We start from the raw sequence: 24,876 nt of genomic DNA, 5'->3' as shown, positions 1-24,876 counted from the left end.
TATTTTTCATTGATGCAGGAGTGATAGGAGTAGCAGATACTGGCTGTGATATCTTCATGTATCTTTTTTCAAATATATTATGTCATATTTTGTCATTTCCTTCGTCATCCATGAAAGCAGACCTGCTATGTTTGTGGGGTAGTATCAGTATTGGGTCAATACTTTTCACTTTACTTTCAAAAACGTCACCACACACACACAAACATAGAGAGCGTAACTTTTATACACAAGGCATATTTGGCCTCATTCACGAATATCTTCTTAAGAAGTGTACTTAAGAAGGCGCGGGTTGGAAACTGCACCACATTTACGACACTTTTTTAAGTAGGGATAATCGTTCGCACCGGTGTTGGTGAATGCCAACGGGGATGCGCGTGCATGTGAGGCCTAATTTGCATAGGTCACCGCCTATTATTTCCTATATAAGGTAAAAAATGTGCCGTGTGCAACAGGCCGCTGGAGGCCAAGATGCCAAAGCGCAAGGGCAAGACTGAGGAGCAGCTGGACAACAAATGAAAGAAAAACTTCAATTCTACTAAAATAGAGGTGCTTTTACAAGGAGTGAGCGAACACAAGACCACCTTATTTTCACGTGTATCCACCGGTCATCAGGCCATCCAAAAAGAGTCGGCATGGACCACCATTGCAGGAAACATAAATGCCGTTTCCACGGAGAAACGCACCACCGCAGAGGTTAAAAAGAAGTGGTTTGACTTAAAATAGACAAAAAAAAAAAGATTAGACTGCACCGGAGGGATCTGGAGGAAACGGGAGGTGGGCCATCAATCAGAAACCAAACCATTTCAGAAACTCTAGAAAATATTTACACAATCATGATGGAAAAATAAAGTCAAAATACATAGTTTGTGTGTGACAATGTATTTTTTCTGTGGTTACATTTGATTAGACGCTGCCTAATTAATACAGCAGCCCCGTGCTCTGGCTCAAGACGTGGCTGGGGGCGCATGTCGTTATCTGGGGGTGCTACGTGCGCAATAGACACACCCCGTTTCTATGAGAGGCCCCTTGAGAGATAATTCATACTTGGTTTCACACGCAATATCATAATCTCACATGTACACCACTATACTCTCACACAAACACTACTATACCCTCTTACATGCATAATCATACTCTCTCACACACAGTATTGTCTGGGCCATAAATCATAATCACTTAAAAACACTATCATACTCTCACACATACACTATCATACTCTCTTAAAAACACTATCATACTCTCACACGTACACCATCATACTCTCACACATACACTATCATACTCTCACACATACACCATCATACTCTCTCAAACACTATCATACTCTCACACATACACCATCATACTCTCACACATACACTATCATACTCTCACACATACACCATCATACTCTCTCAAACACTATCATACTCTCACACATACACTATCATACTCTCACACATACACCATCATACTCTCATAAAAACACTATCATACTCTCACACATACACCATCATACTCTCACACATACACTATCATACTCTCACACATACACCATCATACTCTTTTAAAAACACTATCATACTCTCACACATACACTATCATACTCTCACACATACACCATCATACTCTCTTAAAAACACAATCATACTCAATGATGACAATGATTGTGTGTTTAAGAAGTTATGATGGTTTATGTGAGAGGGAATTGTACCATGTGTGAAAGAGAGTACTGCTAGCTAAACTGAAGCTACGTGGGAGCATTCAAATCAAGCAGCAGCACTTTCAAGGACAACTTTATAGTTTTTTTAAGAACAGTAGCAAAGTAGTCATGATTTTTCCACTTATTTACCTTCTTTTTCAAGTTCAGTTTTTGTTTGTGGGAGTAAATGGTAATGAGGAGGACATTGCTATTTTTTTCACTAATACCATGAGGTGTGTTCAGACCATTGTAAGGGAAACAGACAGCATGGGACATGACAGCATGATTTTGGAACGATTATTCTGTGAGCTTAACGGATATGCACGGACAATTTCTTTCTTTCTCTCAATAAGCCAGCAGTTAGAAGGGGGTGACATTCAAGGAAGCTTAGGTGCACTGGAGGCACTCTATGCATGGTTTTTGTTCCATCATAAATTCGTATGAAAACTCAAGATCTGTGGAAATGAGACAAAGGGATATGTTTACTTCAAGAGCACCACCAACAATCAGAACTGGTCATCCTGGTCGCCCTCAGTACAATATATTCCATGAACAAATTACCTACTGTTTGTCCCTTGGAATGAGTTGGCAAAGGATAGCTGTATGTTTTGGAATCAGCAGAAGGACATTGTACAGGCACAGACAGCAACTTCAAATTGGGCCACTGACTTACACAGCAATGTCTGATGAGGCCTTGACTGACATTGTTAGTGCAATCCTTCAAACCACCCCAAATGCAGGAGAAAGGTATGTGCTAGGAGGCCTCCGATCACGCAACATTAGAATACAGCGTTGGAGAGTGAGACGTTGCCTGCAACAGCTTGACCCAGTTGGACGGGCCTTCCGCCGCCGCCGTGCAATTCGCCGAAGAATTTACAATGTTCAGACTCCTAATCAATTATGGTGAGTGTTTTGTAATATTACATCAAGTTTGGTTCTTTGAACACACACACTGGTAATATATGTATACAGACATTCTTACTCTTGCAGCCTAAAACAGCACATTACAGTGGATATGGTATTGAAGTCTATGCCACAAAAAACACAATATTAACAATGACTGAATTGCTGGAACCACTGCCATCATTTTTAGGGGAATTTAGCCTGTTTTTCTCATTTAATTTTGCCAAATCAATGTGTTTTAATTGTATGCTAAAACACACAGCTGCAAGCTCACAGCCATCAGGCTGCAAAGCTTCCAACACACCATATGACTTTACATAAAGCATATCTGTGGAATGGAATCATAGAGTTGCAGGGGAAATATGAATTATTAATATATGGGGTAAGGTTACCGTCAAAAGTTTTGTGCGTGTACACATAAAAATCGTGCACGTATTAAAAATGTGTGCATGTTAGTCTATAGTTGTGCATAAATTACAAAAAAAATTGTAAACTCTTGTTTGAGTCAAACCACGCATAGATTATGCATAGATTATGCAGTGTATTAGTTATCTGTAAGAATGCAACTCATAGTTGCAGCTTTACAAAATTACAAATACGGGTTACAGTTTACGGACGTACACTTTCTTCAACGTGAAATAACTGTCAAAGCTACGTCATGAGGTCACAGGCATTATGTATCAAGTCGAAGATAACATCGATTCGGCTGTAAAAAGCGCCGTCTTTTAACTAATTATTGTCCTAGAAAGGTTGTTTATGAGCGATATCGCTTATAAACTGAGGGAAGACTTTAAAAATTAAAAGTTACTGAGCTGTATGTTCCTACAGAGTGCAGGTAGGTGGGGGTTTGGTGGGGGGTCTATCGCAAGACTGAATACAGTAGTAAATGTTGGCAATTTTTCTCCCCACAGGCACATCGATGGAAACCATAAGCTGGTGAGGTGGAGGTTGGTCTTTCATGGATGTGTTGACGGCTTTAGCCGGACCATCATATACTTGCAGTGCCTCAGTAACAACAGGGCATCAAGCGTACTGGAACTGTTTTGTACTGGTGTACAGAGCTTTGGCCTTCCCTTAAGAGTACGCTGTGACCATGGCATGGAGAACACAGCAGTTGCCCGGTATATGCTGGAGAGAAGGGGTTTAAACAGAGGCAGTGTCATTACTGGACGCAGTGTCCACAATCAGAGGATTGAACGGTTGTGGGCAGAGCTAAACAGAGTTGTCTCATTCCACTTCAGTAACCTCTTCACCTTCATGGAAAATGAGGGCATACTGGATTCTACAGATGAACTCCATCTGTTTTGTCTGCACTACATCTACTTGCCAAGAGTTCAGAGGGCGGCTGCAGAATTCCGAAATCAGTGGAACAATCATGGATTATCTACACAAGGAGGACAAACACCTCTCCAACTGTGGCAGAGAGGGGTTCTTAACAGTGCAATTCAGGACATTTTAGCAGGAAATGATACCTTGGAAATCAATGAAGACACCCCTCTACAGTTAGAGACTGAAAACAATATTGTTGTTCCAGTAAACAACTTTAATGCAAATCAAACAGTTCTGAACAGAATTCACGAGACAGTAGACCCACTGAGTGATGATGGTAACCACGGCATACAATTATTTTTAGGCCTGGTGAATTTTATTAGTGAACAGTAACAAGGACGCTTGAGTACTAGAACACTGTGGATTGTACTCTAACAGATAAATGGTAAATGGCTGCATATAGTACTTTTATGCATGCTAAGCTAAACAGTTTATCTCACAACAGACTGAATAATGTAACCAACATTTAGCTTTTTTTGCACCACTGGGCTTCTATACCCTAAAAAAAAATAATAATAACTTCCCAACCACTCCACTAGAAAAGAATGTGACAGAAAAAAGGTATTCTATACAGCCTGTGAATGCATTGGTTATTGGAAAAAAAAAAGTTTTGGCTCACTACTGAAAATGTGTTTTTGTTTTTTTTTTTTCAAACTGTAATAGTTACCTGTAATAGCATCAAATGCAAGATTTTTCTGCAAATGGCTAAGCTTGAATGTTCACAGTCCATATATTATTCTCTACCAAAACCCTGTGTGTTACCTAATGCAAAGTCCATACTCTCCCTGAAATCCTCGTATGTGTCAAGCAGTGGCAACTTAAGGCAGTTGATGCAGGTGTTTGCCATTGGCAAACAGCGTCTGGAGCTGACAGGCTGATCATGCAAGAAATCAACTGATGGTTGAGGGGAGAAGCCAACCGGAGGGATGACACTTGCACCCGTTGCAAAGGCTAGGATTTTACCTAGCTTTGAGGATCCCTCTTGCTCTAACACACAGAAAAACAAGCAAGCAAACACCAAAGACAACAATGAGAATTTACAGCAATTATACCAGAAAGTAAAAAGTACCATATAGAAAGCTCCAAAAGGAATGTAAGACGAAGAAAAGAGAGAAATGAAAGTGATAGATGAAAAGAACTTAAGGAGAGGAGTGAAAGAAAAAAGAAAAAAGTTACTAGAACTACAAAAATAGCATACAAAATTATTTAAAAGGTATATAATGGAAAGACAACCAATTCTAGAGGAGACAGATTGCAAAAAGAAAGGAAGCAAAGAGTAAAGATAGAGGAAGGGAAAATGAGTAAAAAACTTAAAAAACAAAAACAAAAAAAAAGGATAAATGGAAAAAAAAAAATGAAAGACTGAAAGAGAGACCCAATATGGGAACAAAAGTTGACAACTTGGCCAAATGGTGGCATTAGCAAAGGTTAGGGAAAAACCAAAATCCTTTTGATTCAACCTCTGAGAATAATGAATGTTCATTGCAATTAGTAGTCCATGTATTTTCTCCTAGCCCAGTATACTGTATGTACAATTTGTAAACGTGACAAAAGCATGAGACAGTGCCATATCTAACATATCTAGCAAATAATTACCTTCAACATCCTGCAGGTAGTCCCTCCAAAATGGAACAACACGTTCCTCTGCCCTTCTTTTGTTGCTTCCCACTGCAGACAGCCGGATGTGGAACAGGTGATCCATTAAGTCAGCAGTGAGTGGGGATGGTTCGTGACACATTAAGGGTCTAAAACTGTCTGGGTGCATTCTGATCGCATCCAGAACACCAAGGGTCTTCAGCCCCTCCTTAAATCTACACAAATGAGACACAAGAAGACAAAAATGTCTGTTTCAAATTGTGTTGATAATCATATATTGTTAGGCTAGCAGGGGGAAAGGGATGACTTGCTTCATCAATGCAGAATAAAAGCTAGAAAATCCAAGATGCCAGCACAAGTTAGGATGAAATCTAGGATGGCAAAAAATGTAAAATATGTTTTGTCTTTGACAATCTGAAATTTATCTGTTCAGACTCGCCAAACAATTTCAAATCCAATTTAATCCCAAATGTACAAGCTAGCAATCATTTTTAGAAGAACCAGAAGAAAGACTACACAGAATTTATCGTTGTGGTTAAAATTTTGTTTTTGTATGTGTAATATGTCTCAATTTTGAAAATGTAGTTGTTGTAATGTGTGCAAATAGTTTATTTTACAGGGTACTTTAGAGATGGTAATGAGTTGCTTACTTCATCAATTGTTTGGAACCTGTTTTTTTTTGTTATTCTTACACAACCCATGTAGGCATTTGATAAGGATATACAGTGGCTTTTTAATTAAAAATTAAAAAGAAAAAAAATACAGTACATGTTCAAATGTTTTGTTGTTGTATTTGTGCAGAGGAGAAAATATAGCAGAAAATATCACTATCCATGTAACAAAAATTTCACAAATTTGCTGTTCTGAACAATAGTGTTACACAAACCTTTCAAATGCCCCGCAGACTCTGTGGACCACCTGAAACATGAGAATGTCTTTAACCAGCAGATCTCTGTCCTCAATGCATTTCAGTGGCCTGAGACACCGGCATCCAAGGATGCAAAAAGTATGTGTGATAAATCTGTAGCCTCCTTTTAAAGTGTTTTGTGGATAGAAAACAACACCACACACTATCTTTGAAAAGTGTTGATTCAACTGTATGATCATTTTGGAGTCTGCAGGTTTTGGTGCTGTTGAACTGGATTGCATTATACTGAGAGGTGTTTTGGTTATTTAGCCTTCCAACACTGAAATGAATGGGGCAGACAAAATAACAAATGTCAGAATAACATAATACAGTTCACTGACAGCCCAAACTACATCCTCCAAAATGATCACAGAGTTGAATCAACACCTCTCTAAAACAGTTTGAACAAAACCTGAACATTAAAACCTTCATGAACGTAGGATTTATTGCAGGACTGTTGGATTAGGCTACATTACTTTTAGCGAGGTAGACCTAATAAATTGGCAACTGAGTGTATGTTTACAATAAATTTACCTTTTTAACCTTCTCATAGCGGTCTGTATCAGCAATGTCTTCCAAGACAGGCTTTACTGAAGAACTGCCACCAACTAGACAAGAATACAGTGTTGGTGCAATGAATCCTGGTGGAGGACCGCCATGGACAAGACTTACGGCAATGGCCTGGCCAGCGATAAAATATTTATCTTCTCTTAAAGCTGAAACAAACATAGCATGGAAGACAAAACAGAGGATAAAATGAATGGTACGCACCCTAGGACAAAACTAGTGCTGGGAAAAAGGGATATTTGGGGGGGGGGGAATCAATACACTGGAACCAAACATATACCTGAACTGTCCAAAGCCAAGTTCAATTTATCGTCTCTTCAAACATTGGTGACAGTACCAGGGCTTCCATGAGCAACTGTAAAAATTCTCTCCTAGGGCCACCAAGGTCCACAGCCTCTTCATTCATTCCTAAGTCATCTGAAAACTTGATGCACATCTGGTGCTTGGGATTATAGGACAGTCGTCTGAAGCCCCGCAGAGCACCATCCAGTACTGAAGACCTATTAATGTTGAACCTGCATCTTTTGTTACTGTCAATTAGGGATGCAAGATTGAGGAGCACTTCCTGTGCTGATTTTGCATTTGTGTGTTCGGATGCCCTGTTGAAAGAAAACCAGATAATTACAAAGACTTGACTTTTTCTTACCACTGTCTATCTGAAATGACCACACTAATTAAACAGTGTCATATTAACCAGTCACTTACACATGACTCTCAGGACTGGCCATTATTGCCTGGTTTACTTCCTCATCATCAGAAGAAAGGTCTGAGATGGAACCCATGATCGAAAGGTAGGCAGCATAGTTGTCATCACTAGCTGATGGTGTCTGGTTCACTGTGCCAACACTATCTAAGTCAATGACACTGGATGCTTCGTGTGTTGCAGAAGGCTGGTTAGCTCTGGTCATGACATCGCTGGATGTTTGCTGTGTTGCAGAGAGCTGGTTAGCTCTGGCCCTTCTTGTGAAAGGATAACTAGAGATCTGCTGTATTGATGCAGTTTGGTTTCCCCTGGCCCTTGTGGTCATACAGTCACTGGTCTGACTGGTACTGTGGTCACTAGATGCTGATGTAGCGTCAACCTCCACACAACTGTCCTCCGAATCTGTGCTGTCAGACTTAACAACAAAAAATATGTTTTTAGAAAATGTTGGGTTAAACCCATTGCCGAACCATGAAAACTGTATGGTCCAATTGACATAGGAACACACTGCTTGACATTTTTTTAAATAGCTTACCAGAAATGGAAGATTTGTCGATAGCCTAATGTACACTGCCTTTGATTTGAACACCTTGTGAATCATAAAGCCATTCAGTTCCTGGCCCTCACGCAACTTTGGTGAAACCAGTTTGTTTCCACATGCCATCAAATGATCAATACTGAATAACAAACAAGAAAAAATAGAATTCAATTTCAAAACCACCCTGTATCAATCAACCCATAAGGTATAACGTGCAATGTCGTAATATTAAAAAATACCTGACATCCTCAGGAATTCTGTCCTTGAATGCTTCTCTTATCTCTGCAATGACTGTCCTGCAGTCCCACATTTTCCTCATCTCAAAGGCACTTAAAATATAGCCCCTTTCATGAAGCCTTCTTTTGGTTTTGTGTTTGCAGACTTCATCCCATGTAGAATCAGGTAGCAGTATGATGTCCTTATTAAAGGTTGGGTGATTTAAGGCAGTAGGCCTAAAAAAGAAAGCATTATCATTATATTTAGTCATTTAGCAAACTTTTTTGTCCAGAGCAACTTACAATCAATGCAAGACAATCAAACATTTAGAGGACAGTAATTAAAAAGAGTCTTGTCTCAATACATAATGCATTACATAACATTTTCAGCTGGCAATGGCAATAACATCCACACTATTAACTTTAGCTAGTTCTTATCTTAATAAATATGTGCACACGTCTTTATTGTCTCTTATTAACTCTTTGCATTGAACATAAATTATAGCTGCGTCACATTTATGTTACATATAGTAGTTATGAAGGCTTTCAGGTTTATCTTTTCTAAAACAGGAAAAACTAAGTACAGGCTTAGTTTCACACATCTGGTGACTAACATAATTACTTTGGTAAGAACTAGATTTTAATAACAGCGTGCTGCGTGTGAAACAAGTTGTTTAGTTTCCTAACTGTCATCAGTGGAGACTCATTCGCTGCTTCAGGGTTAAACTGTCGCTAACTTTGTACTACCACCGTTACTGTACAAGGTTGCTGCTAAACAAAACTCATGAACTCAACTTGATTCTCGTTTACTTAGAATAGATACTATAGCTCATTTTGAACATTCGCTGTTACATTCAGTCTTAGTGCTAACATGACTGCTCTGAGTGCAACCACACGGAATCGCAAGTGGACAGGTGTCGCGACACCGGAGTGCAGCTGAAATGAGCTGTTCGCCTATTCTGTTAACGCTACTTACGTTATGAAATGGCTCCACACAGCAGACTGACCTGTACTCAAGCCTTGAGTAATATTAACTGTTGTCATTTTAAGATGTAACGTTACATAAAGTTGTTGGAAAATACCTGACATTAACACTAAGTCAGTTCTGAATGTTGTTTTAGGTTACTTTTCAAATAGCTAATTGCCCAGCCCTAGGTTTACAGGTTAAATTAGTTAGGTAGTATGCGGGTTTAATGTTATTCAGCAGCGTTAATTTTAACGAAACACTACAACGTCTCACTCTTAACATTTTCACTGTCCCTTAACGAATACTGACAAAAGTAACTGCTAGTGTTAATGCTAATGTGTTAGCGTAGAAGCAGTAATATTATTAAGCGGTAGCTTAAATAAAAAAAAAAAACATCCGCGGCTAAATAAATGATTAAACCTTATTCAATAAACTCACCTCTTCCTTGACTTTGAAGCCCATCCACCGAAATACTGTTGAGTTCGATATCGAGGTTGCATCACTTGGTTCAGGCTAGATCCAGACGAAGTGCTACTGGCACTTCCTGATACACCTGATGAGCTAGCCCTGAAGATCCGCCGCATTTCCTCCTCCACAGTCGCGTTAGAAGAGGCACCTGTGGGTGTCTGTCGCCTTTGATCCAACATTTCTGACATTGTTGAGATAACGGTTGGAGAGTTTAAAATGTTGTTTAAAAGGCCAATGGCTTCACTGAGTTTCTCCCGGTCCGCCATCTTCTTCTATCAGTCATGATTGGGAAGGTGGGCCATGTCCATGAAATCCTGCTTCCTCCAGCTTCGTCAAAGATAGCCAATCAGGCACTGAGAATTCAGGACTGTTTCCGTTTCAATCAAACTCTCTCACACAAACAACTATTCTCATTCACATACCCTACCATTCTGTCTTACATTCACTGACATTTGGATCCTTATACATGATTATTTGCATTCACATGATGGTGTATGTGTAAGAGTATGATAGTGTATGTGTGAGAGTATGATAGTGTTTTTAAGAGAGTATGATGGTGTATGTGTGAGAGTATGATAGTGTATGTGTGAGGGTATGATAGTGTTTTTAAGAGAGTATAGTGGTGTACATGTGAGATTATGATATTGCGTGTGAAACCAAGTATGAATTATCTCTCAAGGGGCCTCTCATACGTTTCATTGCGATGTTATTCTGATGATCCTGCACACCTGCAAGAACAGAGAGGGAAGCCTGAAGCGGGACATCAAATATTGGTGGCTTTCAACAAATAAATCTAATGGTCCCTTTACATTCTCTCTCTGCGCAGCGCACGTCCAGCCAGCTACTTTTTTTTTGATGAATTGGGATTTGAATATATATTTATCCATGGAGTATATTTTTGTTGTTTTGATGATAAATAATTGTTGGGATATTTTATTTGCACTACATTTTTTGTGATCAGGTTGCAAAATCCATCATGAGGGCGATTGCTCATGAAAGTGCAAGCTTTGCTTGTGCGTAAGAGTCCTTCTGAGCATTCGTAGAATTTGTTCTTAGATCTAAGAACTGTGAGTTAAGAACACGTTTCGTGAATGCCAAAAATCTTCGTAAGAAGGCTTTAAGAACACATTTGTGCGTAAGAACATTTCGTGAATGAGGCCCATTGTTATTCCATTCCATGTACAGTCAAACCTGTCTTAGCGGCCACCTTTATAGAACGGCCACCTGCCTATAGCAGCCACTGAAAAATCCCCCCCAGCAAACTTACATGTTATAGACCCTGTGTATAGCAGTCACCTGTCCAACGCGGCCAGCGACCACCCATTTTGTCTCCCTTGGTCAATATCTGACTGCATATAGCGGCCAAATTACCAACTCAAGTAGAAGCTTCATGCACGAAAAAGTTTTGTTTTTCAATCAATGAAGCTGTCGTGTGTAGACTTTAATTACTGAGTCCTAGCTCAGTCACAATCATTCACAAGATCCACACAAACTGTCAGTTGTTCCACATAAAAAAAGCCGTCTTCTTTTGAGCTTGCTATTTCCTGGTCAAACATGTAACTTTAAGAGCATTTGCACCAAAACATTACCGCAAAGTAGGCTGGGAACAGGACGTGCTCTCAGCGACGCTGCAATAATAAAAAAAAACATGTGCTAGCATGCATGCGGCAGCGGGAGCAAAACTGAGTTGGGTTGTACTTAATTGAAGTATTTTAGAATGTACTCACGTTGTTTTTCATCAATCCTCATCCACAAATCCATCAAAGTCCTCATCTTCTGTATTCGACACAAACAAAGCCGTCTTCTTTTCCGTTCGCTACTAGTCTGTTAACTTGTCAATGTTATTCAGCTCCGAAGCAAAGAAGGAAACTTCTCCTGTTGCTTCTGCCAACTTTATTTATTGAACGCGGCCACCAGACAGCAGCTCAGAACACACACACATCTCTCAGCATCGTCTCTCCTTCCTGCTTGCCCACAAGGCAAAGGCTAAACAAGCCCCACTACATAGCTGTCCAGGCAATGCCTGTAACAAGTGACACCGTTTATTTCTTGTTTGTGGGGAAGGAGAGACTCACGTCACCGATGCACTTTAATGGCTTTATTAACAGCGGAGAACACTGCAGGACCTGACATCCACGCCAACATAAACACACTTCCCAACTCTCTCCAAACTCACAGCTAGCACTGAGCCTAGCGCTCCTGCTCGGGACGCCCACCGTCACTTCCCGTCACTTCCTGATGAACTAAAGCTGTCTGCCGTTTAAAAAGTAAAATATAAAAAACAATTGTAAGACATTACTAGCACAGCTCTGTTCTGTGGGTCGTGGATATATTCTGTCAGTTATTATTAAGCCTCTAGCTTCCTTTTAGTAAGTAAAAACCTTGGCTATGATTGCACTACATTCTCATGTAGACCTACAAAGTACACTTGGAAGAACAAGAGGTGAATAAATGTATTGCAACTGATGTGAAACTGATGAGGGGTAGGATTAAATAAGCTTTGCTTCTTCCTACTCCTTTTTGGACATGCAAAATTGTGAATTGTACGATGTGATGTGCTAATGTTTGACTCATGCATGTTCAGGATTAAAACCATGAACCATGAACCATGATAATAACAAGCCTAGTAGTGCTGTACAACTTTTATCCACAGTCCGCAGTGCCCTCTACTGGTCAACATTATTATTATTATTTTTTTCCCCCTTTTTTTCTTTTTTTTCCTCTACTGGTCAACATTTAAACTAGACGCCAACCTGTCTATAGAGGCCACCTGTCTATAGCGGCCACTTTTGCAGACTCCCTCTAGTGGCCGCTATAGACAAGTTTGACTGTACTTCCATTTTGACTGCAAAGCAGACCACAACATTTGCCTGTTAGTTCATACATACTACTGCTGATACAGGCTGGTTTGAATATGTTTTAAGTACTAATTTCAACACAAGTCAGTGGCTCTGTATAAAGATTTAAAGCTATTTTTAAATGACCAGAAGTCTTGAAATGTCCCAATTATTTCAAGCAGAAGATATTATTCTTTCTCCCAATTTGTTTTTGCTGTTCTGTCCAGGGGCCATTGTTGACAACCACATGCTTTCTATTAGCCTGTGAAAACGAAGACCTTATGATAGAAACAAAATCTAAATACATGAGGAAAACGAGACATGCATGGATGTAGACGACCACTATGTATCCCACCGGGCATCTTTTGGATTTTTGACGATCACGGACACGATGGCGATGCCGCGCGCTGGACTGGAACTTTCCGAGGGACAAAGCAAATAGTTTGTAATTGTTCTGAGCTGGGGGTGTGAATATAGAATATGCCATGGGAGTTGCGTTGCAAACTGGTAAAGCAGAAATGATTGATACTATTTAATATTATTTGGGTCTCTACTACACCCCTACTTTTGTGGCTTGTGGCGTCTGCTTCATGAGCAAACCACAACTATTTGGCTTGTTGGTTCGGTGTAGAAGCATGAGGATGAATTTCTTACCTGTAAATAAGGCGTGATACTTTAACCCACTATTAAAAGCATAAGGTTATTAAAATGTTGATGCAAAAACACACAAACACATTCCATTCCATTCCATTCCATTTTCCTCCGCTTTCCCCCGGGTTGCGGGGGCAGCAGTCTTACTAGGGAAGGCCAGCTGTGAGACATAATCCCTCCAGCGTGTCCTAGGTCTGACCCGGGGCCTTCTCCCAGCTGGGCATGCCCGAAACACCTCACCAGGGAGGCGTCCGGGAGGCATCCGGACTAGATGACCAAGCCATCTCAGCTGGCTTCTCTTTATGTGAAGGAGCAGTGACCGGATGACCGAGCTCCTCACCCTATGTCTTAGGGTGAGTCCCGCCACCCTACGAAGAAAACTCATTTCAGCCGCTTGTATCCGCGATCTCGTTATTTCTGTCACGACCAAAAGCTCATGACCATAGGTGAGGGTGAGAACATAGATCGAACGGTAAATTGAGAGCTTTGCCTTCCGGCTCAGCTCTCTCTTCACCACGACGGTCCGGTACAGCGACCGCATGACTGCAGATGCTGCGCCGATCCGCCTATCGACCTCACGCTCCAGCCTTTCTTCACTCGTCAACAAGACCCCGAGATACTTGAACTCCTCCACCTGAGGCAGGACCTCATTCCCAACCCGGAGGGAGCAATCCACCCTTTTCCGGCTGAGAACCATGGCCTCGGATTTGGAGGTGCTGAGTCTCATCCCAGAAGCTTCACACTCAGATGCAAACCGTCCCAGTAAATGCTGCAGGTCACAGCCTGATGAGGGCATCAGGAACATGTCGTCTGCAAATAGCAGAGACGAGATCCTAAGGTCCCCGAACTGGAGTCCCTCGACACCTTGGCTGCGCCTAGAAATTCTGTCCATGAAAATTATGAACAGAATCGGTGACAAAGGGCAGCCTTGACAGAGGCCAACGTTCACAGGAAACAGGCTTGACTTACTGCTGGCAATGCCAACCAGGCTCCTGCTCCGATTGTACAAGGACCAAATGGCACGTAGTAGCGCGCCACCAATCCCATACTCCCGGAGCATAGTCGAATGCCTTTTCCAGGTCCACAAAGCACATGTAGACCGGTTGGGCAAACTCCCAAGTACCCTCCAGTACCCTTGCAAGGGTGTAGAGCTGGTCCAGTGTTCCGCGACCAGGATGAAAACCACATTACACCTCCTGTAGCCGAGGTTCGATTAACGGTTGTACCCTTCTCTCCAGCACCCTGCAATAGACTTTCCCAGGGAGGCTGAGGACTGTGATCCCCCTATAGTTGGAACACACAACCCGGTCACCCTTCTTGAACAGGGGGACCACCACCCTAGTCTGCCAATCCAGAGGTACTGTTCCCGACTTCCACGCAATGTTGAAGAGACGTGTCAGCCAAGACAGTCCCTCAACATCCAGAGCCTTGAGGAATTCAGGGCGAAACTCGTCCACCCCCAGAGCTTTGCCACTGGGGAGCGTTTTGACTACCCCAGATACCTCAGCCACGGTGATGGAACTGTCTGCGTTTGTGTCCTCAGCCTCTGCTTCCTCTATGGAAGGACCTCAAAGTATTGCTTCCACTGCCCAACTATATCCTATATCCCCACTGTGGACCGGGCACTGCTTCCCCTTTCTGAGGCACCGGACGGTTTGACAGAACCTCTTCGAGGCCGACCAAAAGTCGTGTTCCATGGCCTCACTGAACTCCTCCCACACCCGAGTTTTTGCCTTGACCACCACCGAAGCCGCTTCGCCTGCCGGTACCTATCAGCTGTTTCAGGAGTCCCGCAAGCCATCCATGCTCGATAGGACTCCTTCTTCAGCTTGACGGCAGCCCTGACCTCTGGTGTCCACCATCGGTTTTGGGGCTTGTTGCCACGACAGGCACCGACCACCTTGCGGCCGTATCTCCGATCAGCTGCCTCAGCAATGGAGGCACGGAATAGAGCCCATTCGGACTCAATATCCTCGTCCTCCCCCGGGATGCAGGCGAAGCTCTGCCGGAGGTGAGAACCGAGGACTAGACGAACAGGAGACTCTGCCAAACGTTCCCAGCACACCCTCACTACACGTTTGGGTCTCCCGGGTCTGTCCGGCATCCTCCCCTGCCATCTAATCCAACTCATCACCAGGTGGTGATCAGTTGACAGCTTAGCCCCTCTCTTTACCCGCGTATCCAGAACATGCGGACACAGGTCTGATGATACGACTACAAAGTCCATCATAGACCTGCGGCCTAGGGTGTCCTGGTGCCATGTGCACTTGTGGACATCCTTATATTTGAACATGGTGTTTGTGATGGACAAACTGTGGTTTGCATAGAAGTCCAACAACATCACACCGCACGGGTTCAGATCGGGGAGGCCGTTCCTCCCAATCACGCCCCTCCAGGTCACACTGTCATTGCCCACATGGGCGTTGAAGTCTCCCAGCAAAACGACGGAGTCACCAGTTGGGGTGCTCTCCAGCACCCCTCTGATGGACTCCAAGAAGGCTGGGTACTCTGAACTGCCGTTGGGCGTGTACGCATAAACGACAGTCAGGATCCTTTCCCTGAAGGCGTAGGGAAATGACCCTCGCGTAAACCGGGGATGACTCTAACACAGAGACACCGAGCCGGGGGGCTATTAATAAGCCCACACTAGCACGCCTCCTCTTCCCAGCAGCAACTCCAGTGTAGAACAAGGTCCAGCCCCTCACGAGGAGTTTGCATCCAGAACCCAAACTGTGGGTCGAGGTGAGTCCGACTATATCTAGTCGGAATGTCTCAACCTCTCTCACAAGTTCGGGCTCCTTCCCCGCCAAAGAAGTGACATTCCATGTCCCAAGAACCAGATTTGGCCGCCGAAGACCAGGTTGCCCAGGCGCCCGCCCTCGACCGCCAACCAAAGCGCAATGCACCGGACCCTTATGCTTGCCCCCGCAGGTGGTGGGTCTCTGGGGGGGGGGGAATCCCGTGTGGCTTGTTCCGGCTGAGCCCGGCCGGGCCCCATGGGTGAGCCCCTCCCCCAGGCCTGGCTCCAGGGTGAGGCCCCGTTATACCACGTCCAGGCAAGGTGCGGTCTCTCCTTGTGTATGTGTTCATAAAGGTCTTCTGAATCACTCTTGGTCTGGCTCGTCACCCAGGACCTGTTTGCCTTGGGAGACCCTACCAGGGGCATATAGCCCCAGACAACATAGCTCCTAGGATCACTCGGGCACACAAACCCCTCCACCACGGTAAGGTGGGGATTCCTGCATATGTTAATATTCTGGCTTGACTGTATGTTTATCATGTGCGTCTTGCTGACATTAGCAGAGACATAGAAATTATACACGGCTGTAAGCCTAGACATACCCCGTAAATTCTAGATGGAGTTAGATGGGTGATAAACTACGTTTGTTGCTTAATTGTTATATTTTTAACTGGATGAAAGAATATGAGTGTTCTGAACTCTTGTTTCTATTCCAGTGTTGTATTGACAAGAATAATGCAGCCTAGAGGAGTTGGTGAGCAGACATAGCTCCACTTCCCATAGTGTACTTCTTTAGACAGCAAACTCATTGAATCAGCAGCGCCTCTGCTGGTTGTAGCCAAGTAATGCACGCCATTCTGCCCCAAGAGCTTCAAATACTGTAACAAGTCAAATAATCTCAAGTATGGATGAGATTTTTTGATCTTGCGTTTTGAAGTCAGTTTGGTGGTACTGCATATCAGAAGTGAATTTACTGAATGATATTCCATTTTTTCCTAAATGAATACTTTTGCGTATGTTTTCACCAGTATAATAAAATGGATGGAACTACTATAAATCACACTTTTTTATATATATATAGATACAGTATATATATATATTTATATAGATCAAAGATGGCGCCCTCTGTGGCAGACGTCTCTGTGACACTCTCCCGTTTTTATCAATTTTTTGCAATTTTTTTGTTCATTTTGGACATTCAACACCCTCACGCAGTACATTACAACAGAGAGACACTTTTGAACATCGGCAGGGTTCACCATGAACTTTTATTTAGCCTATCAGACTTTGGCTTTCTTCTGCTCCTGGAGAACACAGCAGCCTGCGGGCCTGGTGAGCTGAATACCCGGCGAGCAAAGCATCCGAGGCGTAAACGAGGCAAGAGAGGCGGCCTGCATGCTAGGCTAAAAGCTAGAGCGACTAGGCCACCGCTACCAAGCCTGAGGCTAGCCAACGTCCGCTCTCTTGAAAACAAGATGGACGAACTACGAGCAAGGATTACAGCTCAACGTGAGATCAGGGAATGCTGTGTCCTCACCTTCACAGAAACCTGGCTGACGGAGGATATACCGGACTCGGTGATCCAGTTGGAAACATTTGCTGCTTACCGGGGAGATCGGACTTTAGCGTCTGGTAAACACAGAGGTGGCGGCGTCTGTGTTTTCGTAAACAAACGGTGGTGCATAGACGTACAGACGATGGAAAAGCACTGCTCGCAGGACATTGAGCTGCTGATGGTGAAATGCAGACCTTTTTATTTGCCTCGTGAGTTTAGCGCTGTGTATTTAACTGCTGTTTACATTCCACCACGAGCTAACACCGCTAACGCACTAGGCCTCCTGCATGATATCATTGATAAACACGAGACCAAACACCCAGACGCTGTATTCATTATATCTGGCGATTTCAACCACTGTAACCTCAGGACTGTTCTCCCCAAATATTACCAGCATGTGAGCTTTCCCGCGAGGGAAAATAACATCCTGGACCAAGTCTACAGCAACATGAAAGGTGCTTTGAAGGCTGTTCCAAGACCCCACTTTGGAAAGGCTGACCACATCTCTATATTCCTTTATTTAACATACAGACAACTTCTCAAAAAAGCTCCCCTGTAAGTACAGAAGTTAAAGTGTGGAATGAAGAAACTGATCAAGTACTTCAGGACTGCTTTGGCTGCACAAACTGGGATGTGTTTAAAACTGCAGCGGGGAGGGAAGATTGTACTGTTGATTTGGATGAATATGCTTCTGCTGTTACTGGCTACATTAGCACATGCATAGAGACTGTTACCACCACCAAGTATTACAGAAAATACCCCAATCAAAAACAGTGGATGAACTGTGATGTAAGGGCTAAGCTACATGCTCGTTCGACTGCATTTGTCATGGGCACCGCTGATGACTACAAAAAGGCCAGATATGACCTGAGGAGGTCCATACGAGAGGCCAAAAGACAGTACAGACAGAAGCTGGAGGGCTACTATTCCACCTCAGACCCCAGGCGCATGTGGGCGGGGCTCCAGCACATCACGGACTATCGACAGCGGAGTAGCGTAGCCACGTCCAGCCAAACCAGCCAAACCACACTTCCTGATGAGTTGAATGAGTTCTATGCCCGCTTTGACACCCAAACTCCTGATGAGCAGAGAGGGTGGCTGGACTTGGGGAGCACACAGGACTCACCTCTCATGGTGACATCAGCTGATGTGTGCAGGGTTCTAAACAAAACAAACCCACGAAAAGCAGCAGGCCCAGACAACATCTCAGGACGTGCACTTCGGGTTTGCTCATCAGAGCTAGCTGATGTGCTTGCTGACATATTTAACCTGTCGCTTGCACAAGCATCTGTACCGACCTGCTTTAAGTCCTGGACCCTAACCCTAACCCTAACCCTAACCCTGGACCTACATTTGCTGCCCATGGCAGGTAGTAAATACAAGCCTTGCAAGGTTGGGATATTTGATGTGGCATGATGGCCGAGGAATGTTCAAAAAACTGCTCTAAAAACATCACTTTTGTTTCTACTTTTTTAAATTCCATTTTTGAGTCACCTTTTTAATACAAATTCAGTTCTAATAAAAAATACCAAACATAAATATCTGTATGATTTTAATGTTCTTATCCATTCAGTTATCGTTGAGATGACAAATGACATTTAACGCTAGTTTTAGCCAGGAAGTTGACCAGGCCCCTTGTTAAGTGTTACTCCGTTCACCGCAGACAGGTGGGGTACACCCTGGACTGGTCGCCAGCCAATGTGTGGGTTTTCTCTGAGTACTCCGGTTTCCTCCCACATTCCAAAAATAACCCTTTGGTGATTTCACTCTTCGAAAAATCTTAGAATTTGTTGAGTTTTTACTAGCTAAGATAAAAAAACAATACATGCGGTTTTGTTTAGCACGCAAAATATATTGGCACATGTGTTAGTCTGTGTTAGTCTGTAGTCTGTGTCCCCCCTCGACCCTGCCCCCACCTGAATTGCACTGCATTTGCTGGCAAAGTGGCATAGAAATGCTGGCATAGAAAAAAATATCTACAACCATTCTTGGAGTCTGTGTGACTGCGTCACAAAACTCAGCTTACCTGGAAGTGATGTTTTTTGCCTTTTTATCCAATCAGCGTCTTCCTTTCTCGCTTATGTGACTTGCGACCTTATTTTTCGTAATATTTTGACTTTATTCTCATAAAATTACAGCTGTTTTTTTTTTCCATGTTTGAGGTGTGTTTTTATTTTCCAACTATTCAACACTTTCATTTTTTGTTTTTTTTAATCAGATTTCCACACTGACTACCAACATACTTGAGGTAGCTGAGTAACAGTCATGCGTTTTTTTTTTCAAATATATTTTGATTTTATATTTACTTTTCAAATAAAATTGTTGGTGTTTTGTTTTTTACATTTTCTATATTTTTTTCCAGATTGCCCTAACTATACATTTAAATACATTTAAAAATATATATTTTTTAAATTTAATATTATACACATTATGTCAATCACATTATTTTTTTCATTTTTTTGGTTGTTTGTTTAATCTATTTTTGAAATAGATTGTCCCCACCTAGATGCTTATGGCAGACGAGTGGTTATGCATTTGAATAAATGATATTATTTTATTAAATAAAAAAAGAGTTGTATTTTCTGACATGCCTTTAGTTATTAAAAAGTAGGTTAAACATTCAAAGTCAACATTCAGTTATTGTAACTGGCTACAATGCGATACAAGCTAGCTGCATCAAAGGTTGTGCCCTTCCAAAGATAACACATTTGATGATATTCATGATATATTATATAGTGTTGAATAATGTAGAACTTATAGTATTTCACTCGTATTCATACCAGTGCTCCTAGCCACCGTACAATATGTATAAAAATATATATTTACTCGTACAAAAAAAAAGTATCTACAAACTTTGTAGATAGCTTTTTTAAGCTTTTTTTCCATGCTAAAAGTGTGTGTGTGTGGGGGGGGCGTGTGTGTGTATGTACTAATACCTGAAATGCAGTCAAAAGAAAAGGAAAACATAGCCAAACATAGAAAACCAACAAAAGGATTTACCAACGCTGCTTTTGTAAGGACGAGTATTTACTGGAGAAGATGAAGTGCTGACAAAGCTGCCATTAAGTTTTGGCATTGAAAATCATTTTTAGCATTATTTTGAAATAAAATACAGTACATACAGTAGATTAAAAAATCCATTCTTATTTGGATACTGTTGATGAAAGTGTTAGATTGTCACTCCAAGGCCCCTGTGCAGACTCTTACGACACCCCTTGTTTGTGTGTCCTTACAGCAGGGGTCTCAAACTCACGGCCCGCGGGCCATTTGCAGCCCGCCGAGTCACATTTTGCGGCCCGCGACTTGTCTTCAAAGATGAAGCCAAGCCAGTGTTACTCGTAGGATGCACACATCAGCCTACACTGAACTAGTGAGTGAGTGAGTCACTTAAAAAAATGTGGTAAAAAATTCCACCTATTTTCTATACCGCTTGTCTTCATTATGGCCACGGGTAAGCTGGAGCCTATCCCAGCTGAATGCAGCAAAATATAAACTGTGAAATGATTTATTTCTTTATGTGCTTCACCCTATTACTGCATGAAGATATTATTGTTATTGTGAGCCATGTATCGCGTGTGGTATCGTGAGGGACCCTGAGATTCCCAATACTTGATGCGGCCCAGCCTCACTCAGACTACCTCCAGCGGCCCCCAGGTAAACTGTGTTGGAGACCCCTGCCTTACAGATTGTGAACGGCTCGTCAACCGTCTGCCGTTACCTAGACGACAACAGCAGCTCAGCCCTCATCATTGTCGGATCTTTATGAGACTCTCTCAACCAAAAAGTGTTGCCACGAGATCTTTTCCAGGAACCCGTCCAACAGAACCGAAAAAACAAAAAAAGACTTCCGCAACTCATTTACATGCGAGTAGACACCAACTTGGGGATCATTGAATATACATGTATTCACATTTCCAATAACATGAAAATCAGCTTTTTGTGAAAAGATACCAACATAAACAACACAACATGAAAACAATTTCTTTACAAATATAACACCATGAACTATTTACAGTTGAAATATGTGTGTGTGTCTTCCAGATCTCCTGACAGTGTGGCCGACATGCTAACCACTCGGCCCTGCCTCCTCCTTTAGAGGATAAATAGATTGGATCTTGCATTGAACACAAACCAAGACTGGAGTTGTCCTTGACAGTATAATGCTATCGCTAATTTAATTGCATTATAGACACAATCACACCTTATCACATACACGGGTGGGGCGGGCTGGATTGGGGTGCCTCGTGCACCTCGGCGTCTGCCCGCCAGGGTCGGCGGTGTGGCCGGGGGCCTGGCCGTTGCGGTGGCTCGCCCGGGGCGGCCTGGCCTGTGGGGTGCCCTTGTCTGGTTCGCCTGCCCTCGCCTGCCCTTCCCTGTTGATGCCGGGGCTTGCGCCGGGGGGGGCGGCTTGCGGCGCTTCCCCTGGACTGACACGTGCTGCGGGCGCCTCTGTGCTCTTGGGGCGGGTTCGGCGGTCTCTGGGGGACGGTGCCGGTGCTTCGGGTGGCCCGTGTGCCGCCGTGGCGGCTGGTGGTTGCTGTGCTGTGGCGGCTGCTGGGGCGCCGGGCCAGCTGGTGGGTTGGGGCCTGGTCATGCTTGCGGGTACTGTGGGCCTGGGTGGCGGGGTGGGGGTGGGGGGGCGGGTGCCCTGGGGCCGGGCCCGCTGGGGGGGGTTGTGCTCTGCCGGGCGCTTGGGCATTTGTCGCCATTGCGCTTTGTGCTCTGCCGGGCCGCTGTCTGTGTCCTCGCCTCCCCCGGTCTGTCTGTGGGCTTGTCGGGGGTGGTGCTCCGGTGCGTGGGTGGTGCGCTGTCGGCTCTGGTGGCGTCTGGCTTCTGGTGGTTTGTGGGGGCCGTCGGCTGGTCTCGCCTTCTCGGCTCTGGTGCTTGGCCTCCCTGCGGCTTGGGGTGTGGTGCTCCCGCTCCCTCTTCGGGGTTTGCTGGCCCGCGGGTGTCGGTTGGGGCTTTGTGGTGGTTCGCCTGGCTGCTCGCCCGTTTTCCCGCCTGCCTGCTCAGTTTCCCGCTTCCCTCCTCGCGTCCTGCCGTTGGGAGAGTGTGGCCTGGTGTCTTCCTGCTCCCCGGCGGTCCGTGCTCTCCGCGCCTGGGTTCTGGATTGTATGTCTGGGACCTCGGGGTCCCTGGCTCCGCTGCTCCTTGGGTTACCAACGGGGGATAGGGTGAGGCTTCCGGGTGTCGGGCAGTCGACCACATACGTACTTCCCCACATTACTCACTGAGTTAACCAGGGTGTTGTTATGTTGTTGGTTTTATTACAGCGACGGTGATATCAGCAGTATGACTATATATACTGTATATATAAATATATATATATATATATACAGTATATATATATATATATATATTTGTTTTTTTTTTTACAATGATGTGCATTACAGTACTTTTCATTCTGTTCACTATCATGGATAATCATTTCATTACTACAATTATGTGTGACTGTTTCAATGCGGTATTGTCATTGTGATCACTATCATAGTTCATCATTTCATGACTGCTATTATGTGTGACTGTTTCAATGCAGTGTTGTCATTGTTGTCACAGACATTTATTTGCTGATGTCGTTCTGTATGTTTCTGTTGTTCTGTCACTATTGTTGTTGTTGCTGCTGTTGTCCTTGTCTCTTGTCTCTCTTTTTTTGTTTTTGTCCCCCCCCCCCGTTTCCTTTTCTCTTCTTCTCTGTCCCCTCCTGCTCCGGTCCGGTCGCTCCAAATGTGCTTTATAACAAGCATCAAGGTCGAATAAATTTTGTATGACAGGGGAAGTGTATGTCACACTTCTCCCTGGCAGAGTAAATCTGTTGAGCACTTGACGGCATTTAGATCTACAATTCTATCTGCTTTAAAGGCTGGACAGGACAGGGGTAAAAAAAATAAAATAAAATAAATAAAAATAAAAAAAAAATAATAATAATAATGCTATCGCTAAAAGCACACTTTAATTGCAAAACGCTAACCTACACAGATTGCCAAGTAGCAGAGCACATCAATTTTCCTTCATACGTGCTTCTTTAACGTGCTCGCTATGGCGTTACACCGGGACTTTACTCTGTGAAACGTTCTTTCAAACTCCATAGCAACAGTGTGCAAGTGGTCAGTTTGAACTTGCTTACTGAAACCCTAAACAAAGTGAGATCAAATTGTCCTCAGATTTGTACAGGAGTCAAACAAAGTGACTTGACTGTTGACCTTTTCAAGAAGGGATTCGTCACTTCCTGTTGTACGGAAAGGACGCTCACGGAAAAGCTCCTTCCACTATTACCGGAGTTTTAAACTTTTGCTACCTTGGTGAATACAGTTCGTGATCACAACTTGTGATTACAACTCTGCAAGTGAGTGCTGAGACTTCTGCCTCAATTCGGACCCGCGAGTGGACTAAACTCACCAAAACCGTTACAAGCAAGCTATCATGCTAGCCGCGGTTTGACAGCCGCACACAAAGCCTGATTTTAATAACAGGATAACATTTGGAGTTTTCCTGTGCACCTTTTTCCGGCCCACGAGGACTGGTGGGACTTTGGTGAGATACTGGTGAGAGATAAACTCGCTGTTATAACGGATATTAATCACCGAAGGCATTGCACCACAAGCCAACGGCTAACTGATGGCGTTACCAAGCAACAGTAACAATGTCAAAGGCTCGAGGGAGAGGAAGCGCATCAAGCGGTGGCTCTAACAGTTCTGGTCGAAGTACTCCAGATTCAGTCATATATACGGAAGATGTCGACCTAGAACAGATTCCTGACACAACCGGAGGTGCTTACCTAGTACCACAACCGCCACCGAGACCCAACAAGGATGACACAGTTAATCAGATGACACAGCTGAGTGGAAATATGGACAAAGCAACAGCGAGAGCCTTGCAGAAGGTTAAACACCGCGCAAAAAAGCAAGAAAGAAGCTTAATGGAAAAGAGTGAGGCTACCATGGCGAAAACCACGGAGGATTCTGGAAAACAGATGCAGCAACTTGTGGAGAATTCCAACTCCATGCAAAAACTAACTCATACTCTGCTAGAGTCTTCCAACGCCATACAAAGAGAAATGCAAGGTATAAAAGAGCAAGTTCAAGTTCAGAGAGAAGCATTGCAAAATGAAATGAGGATATTAAGGAAGGTGTCATGATCTGTGTGCTGCTCTGCTGCCCTCTGGCTGTTTTCTGTTGCAGCACACGGGTACCGGCAGGAGGAGCTAATTTGACACACCTAC

At 43.5% G+C, this 24,876-nt stretch overlaps 2 protein-coding genes and 1 pseudogene across 2 annotated transcripts; 1 reads left to right on the top strand and 2 right to left on the bottom strand.

Moving 5' to 3' along the window:
• Positions 1 to 1,728: 1,728 nt before the first annotated feature.
• Positions 1,729 to 4,337, top strand: LOC129174704 (uncharacterized). Its single transcript, XM_054766495.1, has 2 exons — positions 1,729 to 2,584; positions 3,496 to 4,337. Exons 1-2 carry the CDS (start codon positions 2,091 to 2,093, stop codon positions 4,244 to 4,246), a joined length of 1,245 nt encoding a protein of 414 aa, XP_054622470.1. The 5' UTR covers positions 1,729 to 2,090; the 3' UTR covers positions 4,247 to 4,337.
• LOC129174706 (G2/M phase-specific E3 ubiquitin-protein ligase-like) lies at positions 4,101 to 6,616 on the bottom strand. The gene is made up of 3 exons (XM_054766497.1): positions 6,396 to 6,616; positions 5,510 to 5,724; positions 4,101 to 4,900 (listed from the first exon to the last, which is right to left on the bottom strand). The coding sequence occupies exons 1-3, from the start codon at positions 6,614 to 6,616 to the stop codon at positions 4,647 to 4,649; spliced, it is 690 nt and encodes a 229-aa protein (XP_054622472.1). The 3' UTR covers positions 4,101 to 4,646.
• On the bottom strand, positions 6,605 to 10,384 carry LOC129174703 (uncharacterized; annotated as a pseudogene).
• Positions 10,385 to 24,876: the final 14,492 nt, after the last annotated feature.

This window comes from Dunckerocampus dactyliophorus, unplaced genomic scaffold, assembly GCF_027744805.1.
Source record: "Dunckerocampus dactyliophorus isolate RoL2022-P2 unplaced genomic scaffold, RoL_Ddac_1.1 HiC_scaffold_22, whole genome shotgun sequence".
Classification (NCBI taxonomy): Eukaryota; Metazoa; Chordata; class Actinopteri; order Syngnathiformes; family Syngnathidae; genus Dunckerocampus; species Dunckerocampus dactyliophorus.
The sequence above is the reverse complement of the archived record's forward strand: the minus strand, read 5'-3'. Positions and strand labels throughout refer to the sequence as shown.

What these genes read in the sequence shown, in the direction of transcription:
- LOC129174706 (XM_054766497.1), bottom strand. Translation starts at nt 6,616, where the DNA reads ATGATCATACAGTTGAATCAACACTTTTCAAAGATAGTGTGTGGTGTT. An exon ending in GTCTGCGGGGCATTTGAAAG is followed by an intron (nt 5,725 to 6,395) that starts GTTTGTGTAACA and finishes TCATTTGTGTAG; the next exon opens with ATTTAAGGAGGGGCTGAAGA. An exon ending in CTACCTGCAGGATGTTGAAG is followed by an intron (nt 4,901 to 5,509) that starts GTAATTATTTGC and finishes TCTGTGTGTTAG; the next exon opens with AGCAAGAGGGATCCTCAAAG.
- LOC129174704 (XM_054766495.1), top strand. Translation starts at nt 2,091, where the DNA reads ATGCATGGTTTTTGTTCCATCATAAATTCGTATGAAAACTCAAGATCT. An exon ending in CAGACTCCTAATCAATTATG is followed by an intron (nt 2,585 to 3,495) that starts GTGAGTGTTTTG and finishes TTCTCCCCACAG; the next exon opens with GCACATCGATGGAAACCATA.